Raw genomic sequence first — 12,555 nt, forward strand, 5'->3', positions numbered from 1 at the left:
ACATCTAGAGGCTGGACACATGAACAGCTCAACATGTTTCACTCGAGCAATCGAGAAATTATAGTTTTGGTCTCTAGACATGTGATTTAATGATTGCATTCTCATTCTTCCACTACATGAATCACCAATGTTTCACCTCAATCACGGTCATAGAACTGAACATTAGAACTGTTCCAATATCATATTACCTTGATGATGGGATCTTTGTCTACTTTTCCTTGAGTTATAAAGAAGGAAGTCCCAACATTGATCCACATCATACTTTGTAATACCTCCATTGAATTTATTGATATGCTAAAAAATAAGGTTTTAATGTGTCCTTGGTGTTTTCAAGTTTAATCTGTAAAATATAATTAAGTGCTCACTTTAAGTAAATTTAGCTAGTGATGAGTATGGATCATCTCCCTAGGGAATGTTAATTAAGGATTTATTATTCTTTAAATTGTCATTAGTGAGATGAAGTGAGATACATATTAAATATGTGGTTGGGCAACGAGAAAATATAAGGTGAGATGGTGATAACTAGTAATAAAAATTAAGATGATTATAGTAAATAGTAGATAGTGATAATCAGAATTTAAAAGATCAAGCAAGTGTGTTCATAGAGTGACAGTAAAGAGGAATACACTAGTGATGTGATGAAAAGAGCGAGTCGAATAACGACGTAATGAAATGATGATGATTTGGTGAAGTGAAAAGATAAGGCATAATCGAAGGGTATAAGGATAATGTGATGGTGAAATGTGATGATGAAATGTTTCTAACCTAATGATGATACCAAGAAGGCAAGTATACTTATCGTAGATCCTTATGTTATGCCAAGATCACAACAATTGGTGGGTGCAGGTAAGCTCTCCCTCTTCTTTGTTGTCTCGTCTCACATACCTACGACAACGAGAACAAGATTAATGAATATCATAAACTCACTAGCTTTCAATCATCCCAGAAGGGCACGAAGCAAGTATAAGGATGAACTTGTTAAGGATCCACATCTCTTTTTATAGATCAAATGGTGTAATAGAAGGAGGTAGTGATGACGAAGTGACCCTTGAAATTTCAGCTCAATCAACCTTCTTGATATTTAGATATCAATCTTTGAAGTAGGAGAAATCTTGGACATTGATTTTTTCTCCTCATCATTGGTATTATCACTTCCTTGCTTTCTGTTGGCGATTAGAATAATCAGTTTTCACAATTACCTCGTCTTCCACAATCGATTGCTCCTAGAAAGCTATGAGTCCCTGCCTAGAGGAAGAAGACAAAAAGTCACTTATATTTCTTTTTCTTGTCATTTTGTCTTGAATTTACACTGACATGTGCCAATGATTATGTGACATGGGAACACATTCCCGCACACCACATCAGCATTACCTTTGGTTTAAACCAATGGCGGCATTACATGTGTGCGCCATGTGTAACACCACAAATGTTGACTTTTAAGTTCTAAAGAAATCAATTATTCTCTTTTCCTCACTCGATCATCACATTTTATTTATTGTAATTTTAGTCCATTATTTTTTAATTGGTCCGTGTCACCTACGAACTTTAAAATAAGAAAAGCTATTAGCCAACGATTGGGCATTATGGGATGGTGATTCGTGATGCCATAATGATACCGGTTTACAATGATTTGTTTTGCTAATCATTGCAGAAACTCCTGATTGGCTTTCATTTTATTTGTAAAAAATCTTTACAATTCAGTTAAATCCACAAAAATCATAATATTAAGTATATATTGAATCATCTAGACCTTTATAACATGCAAAAATAATTACTTTTAATGCATTGAGTTATGAAAATTCCACAGAATTAACCCAATAAATTATGTTATTATATCTCGTGGGTGTTATTATGGTGTGTAAAGCAATCAAGCTCAGTTAAGTTTGGCTTCAATTTTTTCATTACTAGACATTCACGTTGTGTAGATGCTTAAGCTTAATTTGACGGATTAATTGAACAACCATTTTAACTTCGGTGATCATCTTTACAAGAAAACCGATGTGTTGCTGCAACAACTCACCCCCTTCAGCAAAAAATTCCATCTGATAGTCATTGTCATACAGGTTGTTAGTCATGTTGATATCACTCTCATCCCCCAGCAAGAGAGATGTCACAACTCTTAAGTGCTCCTAGAAAAATTATTCATCACGAGTTTGATGCATGAAACATATCTTTAGGCATTGAATCTCTTGTATTGTGGTTTAATTTCCTTCCATCCATGGTTACCATCCTTTTGTTGTTTCTTGAGGCATTATACACTGTAACCTTTGGTGCTTCTAATGAAAATCATGTTTACAATTTTGTTGTGAACTATGGTTGTAAGGAGGAGCACATCATTAACCTTCAACTCCACTATTAGAATTCCTCCAGCACATGAATGACGATCACAGATGATCTCACCTTCTTGCTTCCCATAAATATCTTGAACATAAAGGATGTCTTTGTGTTACTTCTAGTAAGCATCAATCAAGTGTGTGGTTATTTCCAGTTGGCCACAACATTTCTCCACATCAACACATGTTGTGAGAAATATTTGCTCAAATTTGGATAACATCTACTTGATCTTCACCTCCATCCTATCAAATGACATTATCAACCATGGCTTGACAACCTCTTCAATAGTAGTATCCACACAATTTTCATGGGACACTACCAAATTTCCTTACACATGTCTATATCAATCCAACACCAAGACAAGTCAGCCCGGTATACAATGATGTCCTTTGTATCCATTGGTATTCTAGCCTTCAAGGAGTGCCATCCACCAAAGACACCTCGTGTCACATTATCCATGTCATCATCAATATGGAGCTTCATGCCCACATTGTCCTACAGTTCGAGAGTGTTTTTTAGGATGAACACATTTCTAGGGTGGCTAGAAAGCATTTGAATTTATGTATGCTGATCGCTGCTCTTGGATGGGCTTTCTTGTATTTTAATCCAACAAAGCTCACACTCATATATCAGATCCCCAATGCGTCCAGTACTTCTGTATCAACAAACATTTTGCTCATATGCACGGCTTTAACACACCATTTGTTGTCTCCTCTGCTTGGTCTTTGTCCATACATTCCCTCTTCCATTGACATGAAAACTAGAAGGGTAAAATTTAAAATCTGAGATAATTAGAAAATACACGACTCCGATTTACCAAATGCACATAAATAACTATATCTAACATAATTTAATGGATAAATCCTTTAGAAATGAAAGCGAATGGAGAGAGAGATAGAATAATTCACAAATAAAATTTGAGATTAAAAGTGTGTTTATAAATTAAGAGAGAGACTGGTAAATTATTTTCTAGATGTATAACATTTTGGATAAAAAGTTAATCAATAGCAAGAGTATGACAGCTTTTTTTGACATGGATTAAATTTTAGAGATAATTATAAGAGAGGATAACTATGAGAGGAAATAAACAAATCAAGAGGGAAAATTAAGAGATAACTTTTAATAAAAATCAAGAGAGGGATAACTTGGAAGAGAGACCACAATATTGAGAGGGAGAGAGAATGAGAAAGAAGGAGAAAGAGTGAAGGAGACTGAGAGAGATAGTGATAATCTAATATTCAAATCAATATAAATTACACACAGAATAAGGATTTCCATTCAATTTAATGGTCACTTGAATTAAATGAATCTGAATTAAGAGTTAAATTAAGAATTTTTGTGTGTGATCTGTGGTTCAGATTGACAATATGAATCTATATGTTCCAAGTAGTGTATAAAGAGTTAAATAACTTCAAATTTTCATGAAAGCCAAGCTATCGATGGAAACATTTAATGTATACTATCAATCTCTCTTCATGTACCAAGAAGAATAAATCAAATTAAATAGGAATTGAGAAAGGAGGGAGAAAGAGAGTGAGAGAGAGAGCTAGATGAATATGAAATGGGATATGGAGAGTCAGAGAGTGATGGATAATGTGGCCATCAAGCCAAATCACATTAACGCATTTATTTAAGTTCATTGAATAAAATATTACATTCATTATAATTCAAGTATGATGTTTATAATGAAGTCCATGAAAATAGTGAATTATGATGATATCATAATGAAGTGATCATTAGTCTTTAAACATGTATTCTAAATATTCTTTTTCAATGGATAGTCAAGATGGACATCAAATTATCTGCATATAATAACACTAAATGATCCTACTTATGTGATAAGTATAGCAGATTATGTGGCTATTAGTCTACCGACACTAAGGATATATAGTGGGTGCTCTTCGGAGAAAGAGTTCACTGAAATGATCCATTCGAGTCCATAAAAGGTATTTTACCTAAATGTCAATCAGGTTGATTCATGCCACAGTTGTATAAGTGATCCATTGACTCGAGACACCAAGGACATCTCGTGAATGGACAACTACATTTTGACAACGTCTTACGAGCCTCTAATCATGGGATTCAAACAAGTCATAGCTTGGGTGTAGTAAGAAGCTCATGGAGGTGATTTAGTGGTTCAAGACAAGATCATCTGCCCTCGATATTAGAGGAGATTGACTCAAGGAAGACGATGCAGCAAATCCCTGGCCAGGATAGTGAGGATATTAGAGAAGGCCTTCACTAATGATCCCAATTACACGTTAGTATTAATCAAATGATAGATTAGGGTTTCAAAATCAACCATACCCTAAGTCGTTCGAGAGTCTCACGCGGATGATGGATTATACATATATGGTAACAGATGATGGTAAAGGTTCCATGAGAGAGTTCGAACTCTACTCGATATCTTATAGAACATGAGGTGCAGCTTGGCAACCCAGGGGCTGGAAACTTCACATATTGATTGGGTTAAATCGATCCTTAGTTAATTAATATATATGTTGATATAGTTAAGTAATAAGGTCGTCCAATAATTATATTAGGCCACTAAAGTTATTAACCAGAATGATACATGGGCCTAGAGGGCCACACACATAAGAACATATGGGCATTGGTGAATATATTTTACTTTATGGGGGTTTTTGAGGAAAACTTGAGTAAAATTGAAATAGGGAAGGGGCATTCATTTCAAGAACCTAGAATTGAGAGCCCCCTTTCTCCACTATGCTTTCTTCTCCACTCAACCAAGGAGAGTGTCTTCATGGTGAGAAGATCTTCAAGATTTTCAAGGAGAGTTGAAGAAGAGGTGGAGATCCAAGAGCAACATGATTGCATGGATATTTCTAAAAGTCGGGCACTTGAATGGCTTCAGAACAATCTCAGAGTGGAAAAGTCAAGGGTGGAAAAAGTTCCCCATAAGGTACATATGATGTATTGATTTTATAGATCGATTGAAAATTAATTCATTCTTTCGCATCATGGAAACTATGTTTTCCATGGTTGAACCAAGGTACAAAACTCAACAAAGAGGATCTTGAGAGACATAGCAAAGGAATAAGAGAAAATCTAAGGGGGAGAGATAGATATAAATGGTGGGAGAAAGAGCTAGTATATTTTTTGCCACCACCCCTTGAGACCACCGCAATCTATCTCAGGTGTAGCCTCTCCCCATTTCCACCATATCCCATTGATGACATATCCTCACATTGAATCCGCATTTGGATGATCTCCCTGAACTAAAACGCCATTGTATCAATAGATCAACTATCAACAAGAGCTCATCAATCATGAAATAAGACATAAGTATCATGCTTGTTATGACTTTAAAATATTTGATATGCAGTGTCTGTTCTGATATCTGATAGCAAAACATGAAAAGCACTTTGCTTCGTCTTCGCTTTATACGTCAATCATGTTTATAAATTCACACCTCGTCCCTAGTTCTAAACAGTGGTTTTCGGGGACTCATTGATTAGTAAACCTACGGTGTTGGGAAGGTCTGGACTTTGGACATTCATCTTTGGCTTGCCAATTAATAATATCACCGAAATTGACCAACCAGCTGGTTGATTTGGACATCTATTTATACTGAAAACGAGTCAATTATATGTTTGTTGGATGACATGTCATGCTTGTTCAACCCTTGTACTTGGGATGGTCCCTAGGATCCTATAAACTCACTAACATCTACATTGCCACAATATTGTTCTACAGAAATAGGTGGACCAGGTTTTCTTTTTACAAGAAAGGGGGATCATAAAGCTGAAAATCTAACATATAATGATTACGATAATATATAATGTAACAACATTTTATGTTGTCCTAATATGTAATACAATTGCAAATACCATATATCGAGAATGATTTTCCAGTGCTAAATGATAAGCGTGCAAAACCGTTATCATGTGGATAGTGGAAGATATCAGTCCTAGATATCAAATATCATATATTGTATATTGATGAAAGCAGATATCAATTTTCTCCCATTCAGGATCTGATTTAGCATCCATCCCTGTATTGTCAAGGACTGGAAAGGCTCGTTGTTCAGTCCCCTCCAATATGTTTCTAAGTGGTACCCGTCAACCATCCCTAAACGCTAACCAAGGGATGATAAACAATACAGGACAAAACACAAACCATAATAAATTATCCATCTTCACTAGGGTATGCGTCATGTATCACATTTAGTGCCCTCCCATTGCGTTCATTTAAGTTTCGTCATCAAATTCTTCTCCAATTATCCATTGATCTACTCTTAGTCTTCCTCATCCCAATCCGACACTTGCACCATTCAACCCCACATAGATAAGTAGGGTTGGACATTTAGGACATACTGTATTGAATGGGGACAGTAGGTCTAGCATTTCAAGATCAGTTGGTCTGACATGTTTATTGATGCAAAACGAAGGGTGGGGATCAACGTTTGTTCCAGCGTCACTTGGATGAGTGTAATGCAAATGGGTACTTAATGTTTATGCGACGTTAAAATCAACGAGAAGGAACGACTTGGCGCCGAAAGATACTGACGACCAGTAGATCACAATGAGGGGTCTTGGGTATGCCATGAGGCTCCCAATGGCCCGGACGTCGTGATAGTGATCAATAGTGTGAGCACGTCTACTGCCACTGGTGCACACAACCTCGATGTTCCAACCATAGGCATACCATGAAGAGTCCTATTTCTCAAAACGATAGTCCTGTCTATCTCTACTCTAACCCCAGTGGTGGAGTCCCATTTGGGAGGTACTGACGGAAGTAAAGAATGTGCACATGGTAAGGCGAGCGTACATGCAGAGGCAGCATGCAAGTGGGCAGCTTGGCGGCACAGGCAGGCGAGGGTGAGCACGAGCGAATGCGACGAGCATAGACGAGGTGTCTTAGGGCGAGGGCAATAGCCAAAGAAAATCTGAGCAGCTGGCGTGTGGCAAGGCGATGGGCGTGGGCCGCGGCGATAGGTTCAATCACAACAATGAGCATGGACAAGGCGAGGGGCGCGATGAGATATGTTGGGCGCAGTGGCGGACGTGGCCACAGGCGCGTCTGCGGGCGCAAAGGTGGGCACGGTGGTGAATGTGGTGGCGGGCACGACGGTAGACACGGAAGCAGGTGTGGCGGCTGTTGTGAAGGTGAGCGCATGGCAGGCAATGCGGCGGGTGCAAGGTGTTGGGCGCGGCGGCAATGCGAAGGTGTGTGCGGTGGCAAGCACAAGGGCAGCGGGGCGGGTGAGCTGAGGCCGCGTCAAGTTACTGGGAGGGTGTGGCTGTGAAGGTAGGCACGGTGGCAGGCACGAGGGGGGGAGCTGGCCGTGCTACGGTCGGGGCAGGCGACTGGTTGGCTGTGGCAGCGACGAACAGCCGGGTATGCTGCTCCCTCAAGCAGGCGCGGCAAAGACGCGGGCATGCATGGTAAAGTAGCAGATTGCATAGACGATAGCAATGGTCGGTGATGGTGGTGGGGTTGGCAGCCAGATTAGGGTTTCCACGAATTTCAAATTCGTGGTGGCATTATCATAAATATGTTGAAAACAAAAATAACAATATAATAAAATAAAGCTTTTTTATTCCTTTTCTCCTTAACGAATGAGGAATATCCCCCCTCCCCCACCCTTACATTGGGGTGAATATGGGCCTCCCTCCTAGAAAATGGGAAAATACGCACATAGACAAATCCTAAGCCCCCCTCTCCTCTCCTCCTTAGTAGGCGAAGGCCCACGCATGGGCCCAAACACGTCAGCCTGTCTACACGAACACATGGGCCCCAATACATACCGACACACACAAACAAAAAGGGGACATAAAAGCATGACGAAGATAACGTCAACTCTGGGGGCCCATTGACTAGGTCACATACGTGAAGGCCGGGTCTCTCCTTCAGCCCACGCTCCATGAGCTAGGTGAGACTGGTCTTCGGTCCTAGATGGTCCCCAACATTTAGGTCCAAGTGTCAAACCAAGACCAGAACCATAAGTAAATTATTAAATATTTTTTAGTAAAATTTTAAAATTTTTGCTTGAGAGGTCTCTACTGAGCTCGGCGTACCCGTGGCATATTTGATTGTCCACTAGTGTCAAATTGATGAAGAGGGGCTCTTCTTTGAAGGCTGTCAGAACTGATTGCAACCTATTCCTCTATTGAATGTTTCTTACTGCTCTATTCACCATGACAGTTCTCCATGAAGGGAGAGGTGTGGAAGGAGAAAGAACTAGAGAGGGAGATAGAGTGAGAGTCGGCAAAATAAGGGAAGGGAGGCGAAGGGGCCTTCGCTACAAGTGGTTTTGAAGCTTGATATGTTGATAGTCAACATATCCATTAACATGACTTGTCAACTTTGACTTTGACATTGACTAGTCAACCTGATTGGATTGGGACCTAACAGAACAATAACAAACCTGAACTGGACCGAACTTTTAGTAAGTTTTAGTTCTTTGTTAAAAACCGAGATCATCAAACCCTACATGTAATCTCACCAAATGACATGTCCTGCCTCCATTCCATTCCGTGCCATCAGTAGGGAACGGCAAGCATCATCCGTCATGTCACACGTCACCGTGATGGAAAAGTGACGGATGGCATGACGGTGACAATGACGGTTTTAGGGGTACGTGAAGGTGATTGTGACGGATGATGATGGGGGCGTGACGGTGATGTGACGTTGACGGGGTGCTCAGGACGCGTGATGTGACACAACGGCCGTCACAGATGACGGCCGTTCCGTTATTTCTAAATACAGTTAAAAAACAGTATTTTTAAACATTCGTAACTGCGTCCAATCGCCGGGAAAGTCCCTTATATTTATCTATCTTATATTTATCTCTCTATATCTCCCTATATATCAAAATATATTTATATTGATAACAAAAAATCTATCTGTACATATATCGATCGACATGCCACTATCGATATGCCAAATAGTATGCAGTATGTCCATCATTTGTCTATCTTTCAATCTACCATGCTATCCCTCTATTGTAAAATGAAGCCACACTAGAGACCAATCTAGTTTTCCCCGAAGATCCTTCTTAAAAAAAGGAACAAGCGCGACTTCAAGAAATTCAGAACGGTGTTAAGAAATTCGTAACGGTGACACTAGGGTTTTTTCCGTTACTGGTGACGGTGACGCCGTCACGGTGACGTGGACGTGACAGGACACCCAATAGAGGGATGCGAGACGGAACATGACGGTTTTTTGTATTTGCTGGGACGCATGATGTGACGGTGACGTGACGAAACTTTTGTCACGTTACCTTCCGTCACGTTCCGTCATCGGTTCTGTCACGTCCCGGACGTGCCGTTCCCTAGCCATCAGTGACAAAACGTCATCCGTCGTCCATTCCAAATAATAATCGTAACTGGAAAATTCGTCCCGGATTCTTGTCGGAACGTGGATATTCGTTTATTTTAGCGGGTGTTAACCGACCCGATATGCATTAGGAAATACCGGTGGAGTTTTGAGAAAACCTGTGAAGAGCGAAGAACGGAGAAAACAGAAAGACAGTATTGCGGGGAAAGCAGCGGGGGAAGATGATCGGCGTTGGGAAGACAAAGCAGTACTCGAATGTTCTGGAGAAGCCGCTCAGCCGAGGGAGACAGGAGGTAGAGATCCTCGTTAAATCTGCTTTCTTACTGTTCTTCGTTCGCTGATTAATGAGAAATCGTATTACTCCCAGAATTACCAATTCTGAAAGTTTTAGTTCTGCGGTAATCACTCTGGATCTGAGGTGCGCGTCTTCTGTGGCGTTTTTTACCTGATTCTGAGTTCCGTAATGGTTGGAATGGGGAGCGTTTCTCCCGTTTAACATTGATTCTTTGGAGCGTTCGGTAATAGTTTCTTCGGATATGTGACCAATTCTGAACCGTCAGCGATTTAAGTTACGTTCTCCGCAGCAGGGGTGTAGAATTTGGTGCGGGGGGATACATACGGGCATGATGTTCCAACCTTTTGAGATCTGGATTTTTGGTTCTGAATAATGAGATAAATTTAAAACTATGGTCGGCGATAAATATTTTTTTTCCCGGAAACATCATCATTTCACAAATGCGAAATCCCTTGTTAGACTGGCTTATGGCATTACGCTTAATCTGACCTGGCCGTCAACCTACGTTTCATTGGACGGATTGCATCCCTTGAATGGATAATTGCCGGATGCGGTCCTTCCTGGGCGGGAAGATCTATTTTACTCTCTCTGTTGCTATTTCATCCGAGTCAGAGCAAATCTCTACTGTGGGCTGAAGCTTTTCTTACACACTAACCGGAGTTAGACAATGATTCAATTTGGGGGCCTTTTTTCAAAGAGAAATCTGGGATAATTAACGCGTAATATATCACGTGCTGATTTTATGCCCTACAATGATAGCTTGAGGGTGTGGAGGCGGATTGAAGCTGGCCATCTTTTCAACTTATTTTCATTATTACGGTTGAAACTCGGCGTTAATTGTCTACGTGTGAACTAATTCATCTTTTTTGCATAGCTGCATATCAGCGAAAGAAGATATTGAATTATGTGTATTTTTAAGATTAAAGTTTGTGAATGATATCCTTTTCCTTTTTTCAGGTTAGTCTGAGCGCATTTGCATTCCTATTTTCTGAATTGGTGCAGTATAATCAGACACATGTCGACAATATTGGAGAGCTAGAACGCAGGTAAAATTCTCACATAGTATCACCGTTTAATCTCTTTTTAATTCTCCTCAACTTAAAATACACGTGTATTTACCCTTAGAGTTCTTGTGGAAACTTGTACTCAGTGAGATTTTCCCATGGCTTAGAATTCTTTTCTAGTATCTCAGTTGCTTTAGGTTGTTTAGAACTATGCCTTAGCTGTTAGCTTGAGGACTATCAAGGTCCAGTGATTCTCCTACTTGCTTTCTTCTTCATTATCCTTTCATGAAATTTCTCTCAGCTGTTATCCTCAACCATGCTCCGTTTGGCTCTAACTTATCCGTGCTTTGTTTGAATATTGAATTACGGTCTCTGTAAAAACTCACTGTCTTGGATGGTGTAAGGGAAACTAAATGCGTCGTGTGAATTTTTTGTAATCCCATTATTTTTTCGTCCCTACTTGTTACCACTTGGGTTTATAGTCTGAAATCTTAGAGGCGGTTAGTAAGAAGTGTGATGAAGAAGGCTTTATAGTATGGGGAAACAGATCGTTGGTGAAATAATTTTCTATTCATGGCAGGAATCTGTTGTCCAGGCTCTTACCCCCTTCAAATGGCCATCTCCAGTAGAGAGTAAAGTATTAGTTCTGTTTTCCTCACTGTTTGTGTCAGCACAAGGATATTAAATAATAACGCTATTAGTGTTTATATTAATACCAGCCTTAAAGTAGCTATCTGATTCGAAAATCCTAGTCTTTTTTTCGCATGGTATTAGAGCAGACTAGGATTTCTAGAACTTATCATCTTATCACCCACAAAGGTGAGGAACAAGCTGAATCTAAGCAAACTGAGTTGAGGATTTGATTCAGGGACTGATGAGAACTATGTATGATTTAGAACGCCAAATAGTGAAGGATTACAGAGAGTATGCTTCTGTTTTGCTACTTGTTAATGTTGCATAAAAATATTCTACATTTTTTTAGAAAAAAACAGGAAATGTGTTTTTAAAGTAAAAAAGAATGGATGTTCCGTTTGTTACTGTTGCAACCACTACCATTAGGACTTCTTAGACACTGTCAATGATGTACCCAACAAGATTGGAACCTTAGCAAGCTCAATAGGTTTTGAAACTGGTTTCTCAATTGTAGCGCAAGAAAGTGTGAGGGAAGAGTGAAGAGAGAGTGAGAGAGAGAGAGAGAGTCAGCTCTGTAGGATGGGCTTTGCAGGAACCAAGGGAGAAAGTATGTCACCAGTGCACTTCTCTGCTGCCTTGCACAGGAATGGATGTCTGGTGCAAGGAGTGAGTTTGGACAGAGAGGAGAGCTAAGAGAAAGCTCCAGGATGGAGAAAACTCCGACTGTCGAGCTGCTTGGAGAGACCGCCCCGCCCCTTCTATTTACAGATCCAGCTTGGCTCTTAACGGACATTTCCCTTAATGGGCCTATAACGGCCTGACCCTTTTCTTCTGTCCCACCAGGTGTCTGTTAGGACCTCTCTCTCCTGTCGTTAGCTCCCTCGGGCCTTTTCGTCTCTCCATTTCCCTTTAAATATGTAGCCCTACTTGTTGGAGGCCAGGACATTGAGTTGGAAATGAGTCTCTCCCTTTTGGTAATTACAATACGGT

At 40.1% G+C, this 12,555-nt stretch overlaps 1 protein-coding gene across 1 annotated transcript in view; it reads left to right on the forward strand.

Annotated features, from left to right (window-relative positions):
* Positions 1–9,777: 9,777 nt before the first annotated feature.
* The window catches only part of LOC144704847 (Transport protein particle (TRAPP) component), a 32,608-nt gene continuing 29,830 nt past the window's right edge, over positions 9,778–12,555 (forward strand). The window contains exons 1-2 of the mRNA XM_078577407.1: positions 9,778–9,926; positions 10,886–10,974. Of these exons, the coding sequence (XP_078433533.1) occupies positions 9,855–9,926; positions 10,886–10,974 (161 nt within the window). The 5' untranslated portion in view covers positions 9,778–9,854. The remainder of the gene's footprint in view (positions 9,927–10,885; positions 10,975–12,555) is intronic.

Source organism: Wolffia australiana, chromosome 1 (genome assembly GCF_029677425.1).
Source record: "Wolffia australiana isolate 7733 chromosome 1, ASM2967742v1".
Lineage (NCBI taxonomy): Eukaryota > Viridiplantae > Streptophyta > Magnoliopsida > Alismatales > Araceae > Wolffia > Wolffia australiana.